The following is an 18,350-nucleotide window of genomic DNA, read 5'->3' as shown; positions in this document are numbered from 1 at the left end:
AATTCTGACTTTAAAATCAGAATCCTGAGATTAAAGTCAGAACTTAATGGATTTGTGTGTGGCCCTAATGCTCTTCTGTACTATTCAGATTGTCTTTTGGGACATTAAAAAAAATAGTGAAACATTAATTTGACAAATTTGAGTAACATTTTTAATCAAACCTATCAAGCCCAGAATTGATTACTCAGCACACATTACGAGTGTAATGAAACTGGTCTCTGTGGGCCCATGGAGCCAGCCAGTGTCATGGACTAGAAAGTGGGCATTTTAACTTCTGAGGGTAGTGCCTATGCCACCACACCCAAACTTAACTAGTGGCATAGTATCACATTAGTACCATGAGTTAAAAAGACAACCATGCAGAAGTTACAATTTCAAAAACTTTATTTATAAATATATAACTGTACAGTAAGACTTAACAACTTAAAAAAAATAAAACACACTAAAGTAACACAAGTTAATTCATCTTTAAAACTAGTTTGCAATGGGGAGCATTATGGGTAGAAACTGCAAGTGGCAAGAGGGCAAGTTGACATGCTACAGCCATGAGGTCCGGTCTGTAAAATATAGAGTTCAAGGCACCACGACTACCTTCCACCCCAAGAGCTCATGTCATACAACCACAGCTTGCATGAGCTCAAAAAGTACACCACATAAAGGGCACCAACATAACTGATGTTATGGGTGCCATTTCAAGTATAGTGGGACCCAAGACTCTCCCACATTAAGTGTCAGTATTTCTGTTGCAGGGCTTTCTAGAAGTCAGCGTCGAGTCTGAATGTGTTGTCTGTGGCACCCGACATGACTCCCATCCTCTGGTACTCTCCCACACGCTTCTCGAAGAAATTGGTCTTCCCCTCCAGGGAGATGTTCTCCATGAAGTCGAAGGGGTTCTCCACCTTGTAGATCTGAGTGACAAAGACGGCAACAGTTAAACCACAAGCTATTAGGTTTACATATACCCACACTTGCTTATGTCAATACATTCAACTAAAGTTTAGCACTGTTTGAAAATGTCTAATTAACCACCACAAACAGTAGTTCTTTGACCCGGCATTGCTCAGACCAGCGTCTGTATCGTGCTGACCCCTCCCCTGCCAGTAAGCCACATGCCCGCCGACAGAGGACCCAGGCCAGCACCCAGCCCCCATTACTGGCTGGGGTCCGTACCCCTGCGCGTCTCATCACGGCAAAGCCTTCTCCCTTGTCACTAGCCTATGCCGACATTGAACATCGGACCTATTGCGCCTGTTTTTCTGACATGTTAATTCAGAAAGACCTGCCAACTAGGGGTATATGTTGCAGGGTTAACAACTTCTGAACACATGAGGAGACTCTTTACCTTGTTGAATCCAAGCTCCAACATCAGTCTGTCCGCCACAAACTCAATGTACTGCTTCATCATGTCACAGTTCATCCCAATCAGCTTCACTGGCAGGGCCACGGTCAGGAACTCCTGAAAACATAATTGGTATTAGTTTGTGATAAGGGAGCATTTTATTATTCAAGTCAAATGATGGGACATGCCATGTTCAAAATTGAATGTTGTGATTAAACAAACATTTAGCAGAATGAAGTTCTTTGACCCAGCTTTGCTCAGACCAGCGTCTGTATCGTGCTGACCCCTCCCCTGCCAGTAAGCCACATGCCCGCCGACAGAGGACCCAGGCCAGCACCCAGCCCCCATTACTGGCTGGGGTCCGTACCCCTGCGCGTCTCATCACGGCAAAGCCTTTGACCTGGTCACGATTTCTTTCATGTATTTTCCAACAAACAAACCTGCTCAATAGCTACTGCATCCATGATGAGGTTGGCAACCGTCTTTTCCGAAGGCTTGTTCACCAGATGTTTGAACATCAAGCAGGCAAAGTCGCAGTGAAGTCCCTGAGAAAACATAGAAAAAAAGTATAACATTTACAAAACCATCTTGAGTTGGCTGAAGAATTTCCTTGTGCTTTGGAGAAGCTGAATCAGCCAGTTTGACTGGAGTTTCATGCTCTTTTGCAAGCATTACAGCTAAAATATACACCAATATGGTTCCCTCATCATACGATGAGGCTCTTCCTACAAGATATCCAATGCAAATAAGGTCCTCACCTCGTCCCTGCTGATGAGTTCATTGGAGAAGGTCAGCCCGGGCATAAGTCCCCTCTTCTTCAGCCAGAAGATGGAAGCGAAGGAGCCAGAGAAGAAGATTCCTTCCACAGCAGCAAAAGCGACCACTCGCTCACCTAGACGAACAAAAGTGATCAGTACTGTGGTCCAGCAGCCATACCTTAAGTGCTGCGCAATGAGTAGTGTCAAGAAATCGATGCTTACCAAACTCTGCCTCCTTGTTTCCAATCCAGTTCAGGGCCCAGTCTGCCTTCCTCTTGACACAGGGTAGTGTCTCAATAGCATTGAACAGGTACTCCCTGAGAGAAAGTTGCTTTTAGATACAGGTAGCGTAATGTAATGGACATTACAAATTAACATTTGTTACAACCCACCTCTGAGTGGAGTCCTTGATGTAGGTATCTATGAGCAGGCTGTACATCTCAGAGTGGATGTTCTCCATGGCTATCTGGAAACCGTAGAAGCAGCGAGCTTCAGTCACCTGAACTTCCTGGCTGAAGCGCTCCACCTAGTGGTCCCAAAATAGACAAATCGGTCAGACCCGCACACAAACGCATTGTTTCTTAGCTGCCTTATTTTATAACAGTGGACTAAGAGTTATGAATTTTTATCTTTAATTTAAATGTTGCGTGGCTTACCAAGTTCTCATTGACGATGCCATCGCTTGCCGCGAAAAAGGCCAGGACGTGGGAAACAAAGTACTTCTCCTCGTCCTTCAGCGACTCCCAGTGCTGCAGGTCCTTCGACAGATCGACCTGGAATAAAACATTCGTAGGCCTACCGGTAAGTATTGTAGATGATTATAATAAAATCGGTTGTATTATTTACACACAACACATGTAATAAACGCCATGTGTACCGCATGCATAAGTTACCTCTTCGGCCGTCCAGAAAGAGGCCTCCGCTTTCTTGTACATTTGCCAGATGTCATGGTACTGGATGGGGAAAATGACGAAGCGCCTGGGGTTATCCCTCAGGAGAGGCTCATCTGCGTTACTCTTCACCGACTTCTTGGGCTATAAGCGCACAGAAAGATGAGTTAAGATACTTTGCGGTCACCATTAAACCAGTATACACTTAATCATACTTAATCGCATAGAATATTGTAAAACTCAAGTTGACATGTATACTTGTTTTAAAGTGCGATGTATACAATAGGTCACATTACCATTGTTTACAGCTGTGCATTGTTAAGACTTCGCGCCGGATTTATGGCAAACACGAAATATGAGCGGTTAAAAGCTCGAAAGGTGAATATAATGTAAACGTAGAAGTTACTAAACACGGATAGTTATAGATTGGGATTATTTAAGAAACAAGACTCACCTCAGCATCGTCAAATATTTTACGCGCGGTTCTGGACGCCAGGACGCGGGTGCTGTTCAGGCTTGGGGGCTGAAAATGCAAACACAACGAAAGTCTTTAACCAAACATGCCTTTTGTAAAGGTCAGGAGTCAGGCTCCATTTCCGATTACTTTTAAGCTGAAGAGTTTTGCTTATCACCATTACTTTTACGGGTTTCATAGGCAGTATTGGAGCTTACCGTGTTTTCCTTGTCCTGTAGAGAAATTGTGTTCATCCCGGAGGACATAATATTTTCGTCCTTCTTGGAAAGGTGAGAGCGTGCGGAAAGCATGGTTACTAGTTTGTAGGACTGACTTGTTGACTATAAATATAAAAATGAGAAAACAAAAGGTTAAAACTCTTAAACTAAAAAAATGCTATGTATCTACACACGCAAGCAGGCAGAGGAATGAACGAACACAACTCCCGGCTTCTGTGTCCCTCTTTATAGGGAGCTTGGCGCTAACGCAATGACGACCAGGGTCCTGCCCATCTAAGCCAATCAGGTTCGTTTAAAGCCTTTCGTGCAAGCATATATCGCGGGAGATTCAAATGCTTTGTTAGCGCCGAGTAGTTACACAACCGGAAAAATGGGTTACGAAACTGTAAAACGCGCACTTATGCAAGTCTTTCAATGTAGACAATAAAACAAAAGATAATATAAAAGACCTCAACTGGACCACCTTCGTATAATGTGACAACAGTTAGAGAAATTGCAGCATTCGTTAACCTATTCGTTAAATACCATCGTTTTTCATTTGCCTAAATAGCTGGTAGTTATTTCATAATGGTCACTAAATAACCTTACCTTATGCCTTATGTTACTTATGTAGATTCTGGGCGCAGGTCTATGAGACCTATGTCCAGATCTGTTAACTGGATGCTTTGGCCGAACATGGTATTTAGTGGTTATTTGAAGTTGAATTTTACTTCTTGGTCAGCCCAAAACCAATCTAGCCTAGGGTGCAATTGCCACGACATCAGGTAGACTGTTCCACGCATCCAACATAAAAATAAACGTATGTTGATGGGCATTGACATGTCTTAATCGTGGTATTTGCAACGGGACTCGTACCACCCAAAGAATGCTTTTCCCGCCGTTGCGCTCTTTAGATGTCGCATTACTGTGCCTTTTATTTGCTTGACGTCTCATCACATCGAACAACATTTAATCCACATCATATATTAACATCTGAGACCTTATTTCAATACGAATTTGCCATTTTCTATAGAAGCCAAGTCACGTATGTCACTGTTAAGACGATAGCTTGCAGTTTCTTTATAAAGCCATCGTCGAATGATCAATTTTCCCTTGCATTTTACGTTTGAATACAAGCGATTGGGTTATTCTGTCACGCTGGTCAGATATAAACTATATCAGCCTAACAATTAGCCCCTTAAGGTGTTATTTAGTAGGCCTAGCAACTGTTATTGTGTTCGCTCCAGTCCTATTCTAGTTCCGGGGTCTGAAGCGCGCTTCTTTGTGTCTGGAGAGAGAGGAGGGGACACCCAGTGGCCAGGAGGAGCAATGCAACATGCAAAAAAACCTTTTCACGATGACGTTATCAAAAAATTATTATTGTTTTAAAGTGTAAAGTGTTTTGATGTGAGGCACTGTTAAGTAGTGCTATAGCCTACACATATAATTGATAGCGCATTTTAAAGCGCGCTTCGAACAGATGACGACCGCAGAGTTTGATTTTAACAAAGAACTGCATTTTAGTCTGCTGAACTGGGTTTCATTTAGGCCTTTTGCTTTGCAGGTAAAACAAGATACGAAACTTTTAGTGTGGCTATTGTGTGTTGGGCTTAATATCCTGGTAATAATTATTCTGTCTAACGTGCGTCATCTCTTTCCAAAGGCTTTTATAACTAACTTTCAAATTAAATGTATTGTTTTAGAATGTTTTCCCGTAGGCCTAATGGATTTTTTGTTTTTATCAATCAAGGAACATATATTGTATGCGTTTGAGTAGGATATTGAATAACTATTACATGCAATTACATTTTTAGAAAAAAGAATCATGTGAATTTTTATTTTCCAACTGAGCCATTCGTGTAAATATACTGCGTTATCGTTTTCAGCCGCTAAGCGGTGCTGTAGCAAAGGATGTAAGTATTAGGCCTACATGGCGATACAGCGCCAATTCTTTTTTCGTGGTTGAATCAGAGAAGTCTAGTTGAATGTCGGTCAGTAAGGCAAATGGGCGGGTGCCTAGTCAGCCGTTGACGTGATCAGATCTGGTTTCCAGCTCATCGTCGTCGCATCCCATTGGTCACACCCCCTCAACGCTGGAATGCCATTCGTTGAGCTTTGTTACTGGGTGGTGTGGCAAGACCAGCGAGGCTGGAGGCTGCTCTTCAAATTGTCGATAAGCCTGGACCGAACAATTAGAATTTAGAGGCAGTATATAATCGGTAAATATATTTTACCGATTTTTTTTTAAATCTTAATTATCTTAAAACACAAGGCTACCATTGTATTACAACAGTTTTCTCTAATCAAATAATGTGTTATTTTCTTGGTTATATTGTTGCTCTCAAATCCTATATCTTTGATTCAGATATATTTACTTATATTCTAACTATTAACTATAGCTATTTCTAGATGTCATTCCTCTTGTTAAGCACTTACCATTGCTGTTTTGCATGAAAAGCCTGCTATAAATAAAGTTTGATTGATGAGGACATTGATATAAAGTTAAAAAGAGTGACTCAAGAACAAGAAAGATTTAGTGGTGCATTTTATTACAAAAGCCATATTCTTTAACATTGCTTACAGGCAAGTGTTCAGAAATGGGATTATTTTGATAAAAGATGTTATTAAGAATAACATTTAATATGAGGTATTTTCTTACTGGCGACACTATAGGCCAAATTAAACTATCAAAAACAGCACTTTTAAACAAAAGTTTATTAAATAATATTGTATAAAGCAAGATGGTAGGTAGTATCACAGTGAGGAATACTGTCCACTGATATTTTTAAAATATCAATAAAATAATTAATGTACTATCAATAAATGCAGAATGGAATACACATAACATTCATATAGATATCAATACATGTACATTATTTACAATAGCAAAACAAATAAAAACAATTGGCTAATAAAAGCACAATACAGAGGCTTTGGCAAAAACAAGAGTGCATACATTTGCTAAACATGACATATAAACATTGAGTAAACATGATTACCTGTATGTAAAGAGTACAAAACAAGCATAATACAAAAAAATCCAGTGCAATGTCAGTTTTGTCTGTGAATTGTCCATGACTCCTAGCAGCCTGGTCTGTATGTGTCCTTGTTCTCCATGTGGTTGGTGAGGAAAAAAAATGTCCTGAGCAAGCTAAACTGCCTTCCCGCCGTCCCAACAACTTTTCCCATTCCTGATCCTTCAACTGCCAGTTGTGATATCAGTTATTTCAGTTATTAAAAAAGTACGGGCCAATGGGTGGCTGGGTCCTATAGCTGACGGATACAGCTGGAAAAGATTTACAGACAACAGCCAGGCCCGGGTGGATCTTTACCAGTATCCCCCACCTGATCACCTTATAGTCTTTATATGGTTTTTGAGTTAATTCGGGCTGGGCACCAGCACACCGACAGGATGTGGAGAGGTCCTGGCCTGGGTCTTGGGCAGCGGCATTTTGTTGAGGTCCCGTGTTTCAGTTGGCCACGACGACGCCCTCTTGGTGGTGATGTGGCGACGGGCGTGTTTCGTCAGGTGGTCGCTGCGCATGAAGCGCCGCTCGCACACGTTGCACACAAACTTCTTCTCGCCGGTGTGCGTCCGCCGGTGCCGGGAGAGTTCGTCGGAACGTGCAAACTTTTTGTCGCAGCCCTCCCAGTGGCAGCTGAAGGGTTTTTCACCTGTAGAAGAAACACGTCATCATTAACAATATGATAATAAAGACACACTCCTCAAGGAGCCAACACAGGGATCAATACACATTTTAAATTGGTTGCCTTTTAATATGCTAGCTAAAAATAACAGTTGAAGCCTTTGAACTTTATTAAAAATGTACCACAATGATTGACTGAGTTCTTATGAAAAATATATGTTTTTTATCACTTAAATTGATTGTCGTAGGTAAACAATAAATAAATAATAGTATAAATAAAATAATAGTACATGGAAATGTGTTGCGAGGCCACTCACCAGTGTGGGTTCGGAGGTGAGCCTTGAGGTGGGAACTCTTGAAGTACGTCTTCTTGCACCCGGGGAAGTTACACACGTAGTTCCGCCGGCGGGAAAAGTCGGCCTGCGACGGGCCGCCGTTCTGCCCCGTCGCCATGTAAACAGGAGCGGGCGCCAGGGGGAGGAGCTTGGTGTTGCCCAGGGTCATGACCTGCTGTGCGCCCTGGGGGGCCTGCGACACTGAGCTCTGGGGCACCACGAACATCACGGTGCCCTGGGTGACCGAAGAGCCCACCAGGAGCTGCTGAGAGAAGGAGGGAGACGACTGGGGCAGGATGGGCTTGGGCCCCCCCGGGGATTGGACCTGCACCGGAGCCTGGACAAACGCCGAGATCATCCCAGACCTGCCCCTCACTGGGTACACCTGGCACAGGACCGGGGAACTGGGGAGTGCAGCTGGGGGGGAGGGGGAGGGTTGGTAGGAAGATGCTGCAGGGGGCGAGTGAACCAGGGAAACCACTGAGGAGGAGGTGGAGGAGGGGCTCTCGGGAGACGAAGGAAGAGAGCTGTCTGAGGTGTCCATGGCGCACGGACCCCCGGCAGTATCCTCTTTGATCTGGAAGATCTGGAGCTGTTGTTGTGGGGCGGGCCCCGTGGGGCAGAGGGTCCGCTGTGTGGGGCCCCCCGGCTGCTGGCAGGGTGAGGAGGCCGGGGTCGTGCTGTGGCTGGGCAAGGAGCGATCTGCGGTGTGTCTGATGACGCTGGTGACCATGGCCCTTCCAGGGGTCATCGCCGGCCCCTCCGCTGAACCCAACTCAAAGGGCTCCGATGTCAGGGTGCCAACGGGACAAGGCCCCCGGACGAGACCAGGCTGGGGGAGGCTTGTGCGATGGAGGGGGCGGGAGGAGACCCGGGGCCTGGGCAGCACTGGTCTGGCACCGGTACTGCTCACAGAGGAGCAGGAGGTGGTGGTGGTATTGAGGATAGTGGTTGTGGTTGTGGTGGAGGTCTCGGAGAAGCTCGGACTGTGAGGCGGAGTCATGCACTAGAAGAGAGAATGACACAGAAGATACACAGAGTGTGATTATAGGTTCCTATGGCACCAAAACACTCAAATCAATCCAGGGGGATAACAAACAAGAGGTTAAGTACTTGCCGTTCCTGATTGGATCAGTCTAAATTACACATTTGATCCAATCAGAAACAAGGCTACTGTAGCGTCCCCTGTTGCACCAGAGGGGGTGCCATTCATATGCATGAATTGAAAGTGCCTGGTGGCTCTATGAAAGGGATTTTCCCTTACCAGGGTGGAAAGTGCGACAAGGTCTTTTGGAGTGTCTGCCACTTCCGGCTGCAGATGGATGGAGTCGCACGAGTCTGAGGTTGGGGTCAGCGGGCGTGGCTTGTGTGACCCTTGACCCCAGAAACTCATGCTGACCAGGGCCTCGGCCGCCTCCAGGTCGTGGTACTCCACGGTGCCGCTGCAGCCGGTGGGCCGGGCCACCCACCGGGCCTGCTCCATGGTCAGAACGGCACGCTGGTGCATCAGATCAGCCTGGAGGGGACACGGGATGACATCACACGTTAGCGCCCAATCTGATTGGAGGAGGATTCTTTCCTTTACTATATCTATTCCTTCACTATTCTGTAATCGTCGACATGTTTAAAGGACTTTTTTCAGATGCATGTCATCAAGGAGTAGGTAGGGGGTCATCTTGTTCAAGGGGGCGTCCTGCTTAGGACATTGGGGGTTCGAACCCAGGACTTGTTTAAGCTGGGAGTGAAACACCCTAGCCACTCGGCTACCCTCCCTTTGTTTACACAGGGAAGGCCTCCACCGAGGGTCAGATTCAGATCCTGCTGAGTACCCTAACAGGCAGGACTTTGGCGAAGAAAAAAAAAAGGAAACCACAATTCCCAAGGGGGAAAGTTTGTGAACACAGAGAGCAACCACGCCAACTCCACACAGAACCGCCCCAGGAGCCGGCCCACCACCTGAACCCAGAACCAGGTGACTTCCACTGCACCACTGTGTCAGTGGAGGTAGATCCAAATCCCTGTCGTCATACAATCCGCCCAAAGAAAACAACAACCCTTTATAAAAAAAAAAAAACTAAAAAAACAAAGAGTCCGGACCTCAACAGCTGAAACAACTTATTTGACTTATTAAAAAACACGAGCAGCCATTTCCTCACTCAGAGAGAAATCCCCAATGTCTGGCTGCAGATGGCAGCAGACAGCCCGAACAAAGCCCTCTACATTCCCTCCACACTGTTTTGATTCTGGTTCATTTGAGGACACGGAATGATAGAGGGAGGCAAACAATGGCTTACTACGGGTTTCCGAAGCTTGAAAGCCCATAAAGACACAAATCTACTCACACCGGATATTGATCTGGGATTATGTGAGGTACCAATCGGGAGCCACCTATTAAATGTCATGAAAGTACATTGTGTACCGTAGCCCACTCCACCATCAGGGTGACGGCCAAGCCTTCAGGACTCCTGTTGTTCACACACACCCAGCTGAACTGTTCTCCTATCCACACAATAACCACCCCTGTTAAGCATGCAGCTTAACTGCACCTGGTCATATACCACTGCCTGTTCAAGGAGCGAGAGACAGGGGGGGAGAGGAAAAGAAGAACTAACTTTCGTATACTCCCATGTAATAGCCTTATGGGGGGGGGGGGGGGGGGGGTGATTGGGAGGGAGGAGGGGATGACATTTTATTGCAGTGACGGCATCGGTGGTTGGTCCAGACTCGTGGATGCCAATAAACAACCGTGCTGGGCTGGGCTATAGAGGGAGGGGTGGGTGGGATTGAGGAAAGGCTATCTGAGGTAAAGTCCCTGGTAAGCAGCAGCAGCAGCGGCCGGGGCGTGTGAGGGGAACAAAAGCTTTCAGACTCCACACACCGTTAAGTTGGCTGGCATCTGGTGAATACTCAGCTGTACGGGGCGAAGCCCAGATAGGGGGGGGCGGGAGAGAGAGCCAGAGGGAGACCTCGAGAGGGGCCCTTACTGCAGTAGTGCCATGAGACCGCGGGTACACCCAGCGTCTCGCATAGCGTTGGACTTGGTGGGAGAGGGAACCTCCCATCACCCAAGAATAGACACGAAAGCTGCGTGCCAGATCACCGAAACCGCCTCCCGTACCTCACACACACACACACACACACACACACACACACACACACACACACACACACACACACACACACACACACACACACACACACACACACACACACACACACACACACACACACACACACACACACACACCTAGGAAGGCACGAACACTCACACACACGCGCACACAATTAACATGCATAGACTGGCGCACGAGCGCAGAAGCTCGCACCAGGAAGTAGTTGGGAAAACAAAGTCAATCTGTTCTACAACACATCCATCTCTATCGCGATTAAACAATGCTGATGCCAATTGTGTTAATGAAGCCATACCTAAATAGGAGAAACAACAGACCAATTACCAGATATTGTATCCATCTATACCAATAGAAATACCATATATTGCATAAAAAATATTATTATTTTCCTTATTCATGCGATCAACGAAACACATTATAAAATGTCAGCAAGCAGTTTTGGTTTCTGGCATGTGAAGCAATCTACAACACTTGTCATTACTCTTACATTACACAACCATATCATAGTAAAACTTGTATCCGCATATTGAGGAACCCATTTTACGTTGATTCTTCAAAACCGTATTCTACAAACCAACTTTAACACAGTGTTTCAATGCAGTGATGCAACTGTTTGGACTTGATAGTAACGCTGTGATTCCCCCCGCTGATCTCCAGTTTGGTGCAATAAATATGTGACCTTAAATAAACTGGCAGCACCAACCCAAAAATACAGTTTTCGTTTTAAAAAGCGCGTCTAGAAACATATTTCACTGTCTCTGTATAGTTTGCCAATTATGCATCACTGTTTGGATTAAAACAGCCAGCATCTCTGCTATCACCGCTTACAACTTAATTCAATATAGAGTGAACACAAAACGTACAAAATAGTCAGTTTAATCCACTTACCTCACAGGACCTAAATGGTGTAGAAGGCTACTTTGCGCCGTAAAAGTGGGCATACAGAGGTATTAATACAAACTACAGAAGAGGCTGGTCAATAATAAGCCGCGAGCCTCTTCCAATAGCGGAGACTGGCTTCAGCTGAGTGAATCAAACGAGGCGACGAGAGAGGGGAAAAAAAACACAGAAACAAAATTCAGAGCAGTCTGGCGGGTGGTAACATGTTACCAATCAAAAACAAAGGTGTAGCGGATTCGGGCCAATCGGGGGAAGGGCGCTGCGTGATCAGTACGTGATCGTACTCCCATTGGTCACATCGGGGTGCGTGGCTGTTGGGGGGCGTGCCGCAGGAGTCAGTGGTGTCAGAGTAAACCCGCTGAACCCGGCGCGCTGGAACTGGGGGAAAGGTTGGAGCGGCGCGAGCAGGCGGAACCGAGAGACACTATGCACGCGTCTCGCTGCCGTTGCCAAGAGCGCGCACCCCATGCGCAGAGTGGGACGGGCGTGCGCACAAAGAACGGGACTAGTGGAAATACTGTAATAAGGATCGGGCTGGTTGACAGGGTTCATTTCAGGATATAAACAACACACGACTTAAGTCTGCATTACTGACTGGCACGCTCGGTTTTTTTATGAGTAACATATCCCTGTAAGTAGGCCGCTGTAACGTAAACAAGCGGGAGAGTAGGCCCATAGGAAGCTGTTATTGAATAGGAAGAAAGTCTAAAAACAAATGGTTGTGCACGACGTCAACTCATGCTTGATGCATGCAACAACCAACTGCGAACATACGATTAATGAGTTAACAAATCATTGATGGGCGTGAGCGCTATGCTAAAACGACTGTCTATCGCCATGTCAATATGTAGCCTATTAATCGACGTGTGTATCGAAATCAATGTTTTAATAATGCCAAATTGCTAATTAATAGTTTGATTTATTTCACTCTGTTTCATTTTGAACAAATGCTCTTTCTCTGCATGTCACTGCCACAAACTAACTTTCGAAATAACACAAAACATCCAACCATTATACGAATATTAATTGGGTAAACAAATGTTAAATTACAATCTAAACATGGCAACGACTGCTGCCAATTCAGCCGTTCCCACTCATAGGCAAAAATAAAGCGTTTTTGGGAGAGACAAAGAAAAGAGAAAATATGTTGAGAACCCAACGGACAAAAATACAAAAAAAGGAAAAAACGATTCCAACATATTTTCTCATTGTCTTCTTCCTGTACGATTTTCCTCTCCGGTCTCTTGTGATGATATACCACACACACACACACATACACACACACACACACACACACACACACACACACACACACACACACACACACACACACACACACACACACACACACACACACACACACACACACAACAGACGCTAACATGTGCACGAGCGCTCTCTCTCACACATACACGTGCTGACACATGCACGAGCGCTCTCACACGCACGTACACACACACAAACGAACGCGCACCCACACGCACATAGAACCCACCAACCCGTGTCCGCCTCTCCCTTCTCCTTCCTCCCCAGCCAATCAGAGAGGCGGGCCACGCCCCCCTGCTCACCCCCTCCCCTTGGCTTGCAATGAACTCAGGGACTCCTGTCTCTGCTCGCGCTCAGGTTGTAAACAGCCTCTTCTATGAAGAATTCCTGGGCGGGGACAAACGAGGGGAGCCGAGCTAAACCCCCCCCACCCAAGCCTCCCCTTCACCCTCACAGCCCACTCACCTCCTAACACCCCCACCCCCACCCGTCCCCCTCTTTGTTGTGGCTGTACATTAACCCCTTAAAGGAGCCTACGTGCTGTATCAGACTGAACACACACACACAGTGATATGCAAATACACACAGCAATATGCACAAACACAAACACACAGCAATATGCATACACACCCACCCACCCACACACACACACACACACACAGGGTGCAGTGTGTGTGTGTGTGTGGGGGGGTGGGTGGTTCTACAAGGCCAAGAGAGCCAACACCACTTGTATAAACATAGCCCGGCTGCGGTTGTGTGTGTGGAGGGGAGTTGTGTGTGTGTGTGTGTGCGTGTGGGTGTGGTGGTACTGTATACGTGAAGTGGAGGTGGGGAGGGTGGGGGGAGGGTGGATATCTTTGTGAGGATCCATTGGTGCCGTGTGTGTGTGTGTGTGTGTGTGTGTGTGTGTGTGTTGAGGGGGTTGGGTGAGGAGGAGGAGGATGGATAGAGGGAGGGAGGGAATACGTCACTCTAGTCTCCGCTCCAGCGAGACAAAGAGGTAGTTTATTCCCCGCTGGCTGTGCTGGCCGAGCGACGCAGGGCTCCAGCGGGCGTACCCTGCTACCCAGTACCACCTCTGCCGTGTGCCGCCCGACCCGAGGTCCAACACCACCGGAGGCACCTCCACGCCTCAGGCACTGTCCCCGTCCCCGCTGCCCTTAAATTACCCTCTCGTTGTAGCGACGATGGCTCTTCTGCAACCACACACACACCCTCCACCACACACACACACACACACACACACACACACAAACACCCACACAAACATACACACATGCTCACACATGATCATGGCTTCAACCCGCAGCCTGGATGTGCCGTCGATAACGGGCCGAGCGTGTTCTATACATTCCTGGGAGGGAGCGCGCGCCCGCCGCCGCGCTCCATCTATAGGAAGCAGCGAGGTGCGAGGGGAGGGGGCGCCGGGTCTGGTGTCGGAGGGGGCATCGGGTTTGTTCGCTTTTCCTTTTTTTCCCTCGGTTCAACGGGGTGAAGGAATGAAAAAAGGAAAACACACGGAGCCCGCCGTAAAAGCCGTTTCCAGGCAGAAAAAAACCACGGCAGACTCCTGCTGCAGCAGGGAAAAATCTGAATCAAAGTCTCTGATAATCTCTCTCTCTCACACACACACACACACACACAGTCTATGTCCCTCTCTGTCTCTAAGTCAATCACTCAATGTCTCTCACTCTGTCTCTCCCTCTTCTCTTTCTCCCAGTGTCTCTCTCTCCTTCCCTGTATCTCTCACTCTGTCTCTCGCTCTCTCTGTCTTGCTCTCTCCCTGTGGCACTCTCCACCCTCTCACTGCTGTCTCCCTGCTCTTCCCTCTCCCTCTCTTCTATTTCATCGCTCACTCTGGCTCCCTATCTCTCTCTCCCTCCTCCCTTTGGCTAATCTCTTCATCTCTATTTTTTTTTGTTGTCTTGCACGCTCTACCTCTCTCCTTCTGTCCGTCTCCCTCTCCCTCTATATTCATGTCTCTCTTCCTCTATCGTGTCCATCTCTGGCACTTTCTCTCCTTTCTTTGTCTTTCGTTTTCGTTGCCTGTCTTACTCTTCCTCTCTTATCCTCACACCACCTCCAACTCTCTCTCTCTCTCGCCTCCCTTAACTCTCTGGCTCTCACTCTCTCCCTGTATCTCTCTACCAGCTGTTTGTGGGATGAGGTCAGATTTGGTGGTTTTCTACCAAACCGAGTTCACCTGCGTTACTGCTCTCTATTCCAACAGCAGCATACAAAATACACATTAGACTGGCGCCGACAGTTGGTGTTTTTGATGGCATTTTCCACTAGTTCATATGCCAAAACACAGACAGACTCATTATATAATTGTGATAATAGTACTTTTTCAACAGAAATAGCTTCACATATTCGCAAACTTAAATGCGACCCCTTGAATGGTTTTATCGTGGAATGTGGAATATGGCAATCGGATACATTTAATGTTTGTGTTTGTGTTTTGTTTCTAATGTATGCCATTGGGTAGATGCAAACCTGTTGTTTAGGAGGGAGTGTTTTTCTTATTGTTTGTCAGTTACTACTTTATATGGGCTTGTTATTAGGCTTAGTTAGCCAGAGAATGGGACTTTATCCATTGTTCCAACACATGCTCTTATGTTTAATCAACCAAACACTTGTCATGTTTATCTTTGAGATTTTACAAAAAATATCCCCAAAAGTGTTTTCAATTAACTTCTTGATTGTGTATCACTTGGTTTAAAACCACATATGTAACGGCTGGTGTAAACAATGCAAAGAGGACTCAATTGCACGCCACAGAGGCAATCTCGGTAAAGGTTCAGTTAAGAGATCAGGCAGAAAATCTGGCAAGGAGAAGACAAAGGGGAGGTCAGGACAGAAACTAACGGAGAGACAAAACAAGAAACCAAAAACCATCAAGAACAACATGACCAACATGGACACAGATCCCTGTCCAAAACATATGCTGTCGCATAAGGATGTAGCCTATTGTGAGGGCAGTCCTTGAATTCTCCTTCACATCTTTCCTTGCCCTCATCACATTTTCCTTTGGGTTCAAGGAAAAGTGGTTAGGAAAAGGGCCTAAGATTTGGACTATTCGACCAGAGCCCTAGACTTAATACACTAGTGGAGGATAATGAGGGACAGGTGAAACTTACCAAGGCAAGGGAGGGCAATCACAGAGGCAGAACCACACAAGGGCAGGAAGTGAAGTACCTAAGGAACAGGGCGAGACGTCACAGCATTTCAATGACCAGCATTCATGCGCCCATTCCAGGCCTTTTAATTTAATTATTTTAAAGATTAAATTTTAAACATATACTGTATATTGATGGTGCATGGTATAGAATTTAATGGCATCCAGCATAAGGGCTCTGCATAAATGGAATATAATATTTAAGTATGAGAATAAGAATTGTTGTGTTTTCTTGACCTTAATGTGGCGCCTCTTCCATGGCCATCTACAACTTTTATGTTTATCTTAAATGGAATCTATGACATATAGTTTTACGATTTAATGAATAAATACTAATTATAAATCTATAAAGGAACCTCATCACTTGACACTTGGCTGTTCTATGCTAATAATAATTGTAATTGTACAGGGCAGTACAGGCAACCGTAGCTTGTCGCTGGAAAGGTAGAGGGGGGAGGGAAATTCAGTTGGTTGCAATCGGCAATTTAAATCATCTTTACTCACAGCCACAATTAGGGTTTACCAACAACTCTTGGCATAGTTTGCACATCTTTTTACAACGGAACGGAACCTGTTGAGAATGTGTTCCGCTTCATGTCCACCCATCTCTTCAGTGTGCGCTTTGCTTTGTGTAGGCCTTACTTATTGGTCGAAAACTATTAAAAACAGGCCTACACCTAGGCTACAAAAAAATCTATCAAATCGAATAAAAATGTAATTATAATTCACATTAAAGGAAATTGTATTTCAAAAACAGGCTGCTCTGCTGCAGTAGCCTGTTTGTATGCCTGAACTCGAACGCTCTTGGAAGAAAGAAGATGTAGGGCTGCTTCAAAGAAAACTAAATTACAAACACCTTGAGACTAGTTTTTGAGACATTAGCCTCGATTCCTTTACGCTACTATATTTTAACGCAGCGTTGCTATCTCACCTTGTTTAATACCTCCGAAAGCAGACAGTGTGTCATAGAAGGCAGGCATCGTACGGCAGCGGGCTGGCTCTGGACTGCAGGTGAAAATGACGCCATGTCTGAGGCGTTAATTGATCGCCTGTTGTTTAAGACAGTTCCCAGTGGATGTTCTGCATGCCATGATTATCATTTGATCAAATTACGAACCAACAACAACGACACCATCGTTGACTAAAAGTACCATATTATGCAAATCACAAAAAAAACGGAACTACGTATATAACGACATAATAAATTATATGTTTGGGCTAGCTTTCCCTGTTAAAAGAAGCATTTCAAACTGCAAAGCGACGTGTTTAAAAGATAATAGATTAAAGCAAGGTAATGGCTTATTGTAAGATAATGGCTGCCGTAACATCAAAATCACAACTTATAACGTAATCAAAATCACAAGTTTTGATTACGGTCTGACATGTTGCCCCTCACAGTTGAGGTGGTTTTGCATATGAAGAGTGAGGGTGAAATGTAAATACGAGTCTGAAGGTTGGACAGTCTATCATCTCCGCGCAAGAGACTGGAAGCTCACGAGGTGTTGCCAAGGGGGTTCGATACATTAGTGTGTGTGTGTGTGTGTGTGTGTGTGTGTGTGTGTGTGTGTGTGTGTGTGTGTGTGTGTGTTCTATCCATTATGTATGCGATACTATATATTTGTGTGTGTGTGTGTGTATGTGCGTTCTCATGAATGGAATTATCTGTGTTTTCAAACAAGTGGGAGTGTGTGAGTGTATAAGTGGATGTTCCCGTATAACATAGTCTTGAACCCTAATCACATTGTGCATAATATGCAAGCTTACTGATGCACCTGTTTCAGCCTACCTGTTCACACGACACGCTTCCTTACACACACTAAAATGCCCCTACAATACCCTGTGATGCCCTTTTGAAGATTCCCAATTGAATAAATCATTGTAAAGTGGAAGCAAACAGAATCAGCTACATTTCTCTGACTGGAAATAAGGCCTGTTTCATCACTACCAGAGTATCATAAATAACACATCTATTACATGTGTGCTTATCCTTCATGCCGGATGTCTATGTGTGTGTGTGTGTGTGTGTTTGTTGGCATTTATGCATGTGTGTGTGTGTGTGTGTGTGTGTGTGCGCGTGCACATGGGTGTGGGCGTGGCATGTGCCTCGAGTCATGACCCGTTGTGCTTGTTGCAGTGCACATTACCACAGGGTCAAAGGTCATCCCTCCCTTCAAGCTTTCCAAGAAAACCCCCGCTCTTCCCCAGCCCCACCTACACCCCCCCCCCCCTCCCCC

General features: G+C 45.7%; 2 protein-coding genes and 2 non-coding genes across 4 annotated transcripts; all 4 read right to left on the bottom strand.

Moving 5' to 3' along the window:
* Window positions 1–361: 361 nt before the first annotated feature.
* On the bottom strand, window positions 362–3,913 carry rrm2 (ribonucleotide reductase M2 polypeptide). The gene is made up of 10 exons (XM_084484113.1): window positions 3,660–3,913; window positions 3,442–3,510; window positions 2,991–3,131; window positions 2,754–2,870; window positions 2,490–2,623; window positions 2,320–2,414; window positions 2,098–2,231; window positions 1,780–1,884; window positions 1,343–1,456; window positions 362–908 (listed from the first exon to the last, which is right to left on the bottom strand). The coding sequence occupies exons 1-10, from the start codon at window positions 3,750–3,752 to the stop codon at window positions 756–758; spliced, it is 1,155 nt and encodes a 384-aa protein (XP_084340239.1). The 5' UTR covers window positions 3,753–3,913; the 3' UTR covers window positions 362–755.
* Window positions 1,056–1,194, bottom strand: LOC311364404 (small nucleolar RNA SNORD94). Its single transcript, XR_014639212.1, has one exon. It is a non-coding gene; the product is annotated as a small nucleolar RNA SNORD94 (small nucleolar RNA).
* Window positions 1,592–1,730, bottom strand: LOC311364403 (small nucleolar RNA SNORD94). Its single transcript, XR_014639211.1, has one exon. It is a non-coding gene; the product is annotated as a small nucleolar RNA SNORD94 (small nucleolar RNA).
* A 2,291-nt stretch (window positions 3,914–6,204) lies between the features above and the next one.
* klf11a (Kruppel like factor 11a) lies at window positions 6,205–11,800 on the bottom strand. Its single transcript, XM_084484142.1, has 4 exons — window positions 11,661–11,800; window positions 8,906–9,157; window positions 7,624–8,647; window positions 6,205–7,334 (listed from the first exon to the last, which is right to left on the bottom strand). Exons 2-4 carry the CDS (start codon window positions 9,146–9,148, stop codon window positions 7,039–7,041), a joined length of 1,563 nt encoding a protein of 520 aa, XP_084340268.1. The 5' UTR covers window positions 9,149–9,157; window positions 11,661–11,800; the 3' UTR covers window positions 6,205–7,038.
* Between the last annotated feature and the right edge of the window lie 6,550 nt (window positions 11,801–18,350).

This window comes from Micromesistius poutassou, assembly GCF_964030765.1.
Source record: "Micromesistius poutassou genome assembly, chromosome: 19".
In the NCBI taxonomy this organism is placed as follows: Eukaryota; Metazoa; Chordata; class Actinopteri; order Gadiformes; family Gadidae; genus Micromesistius; species Micromesistius poutassou.
This window is presented reverse-complemented; position numbering and strand designations above follow the sequence as displayed.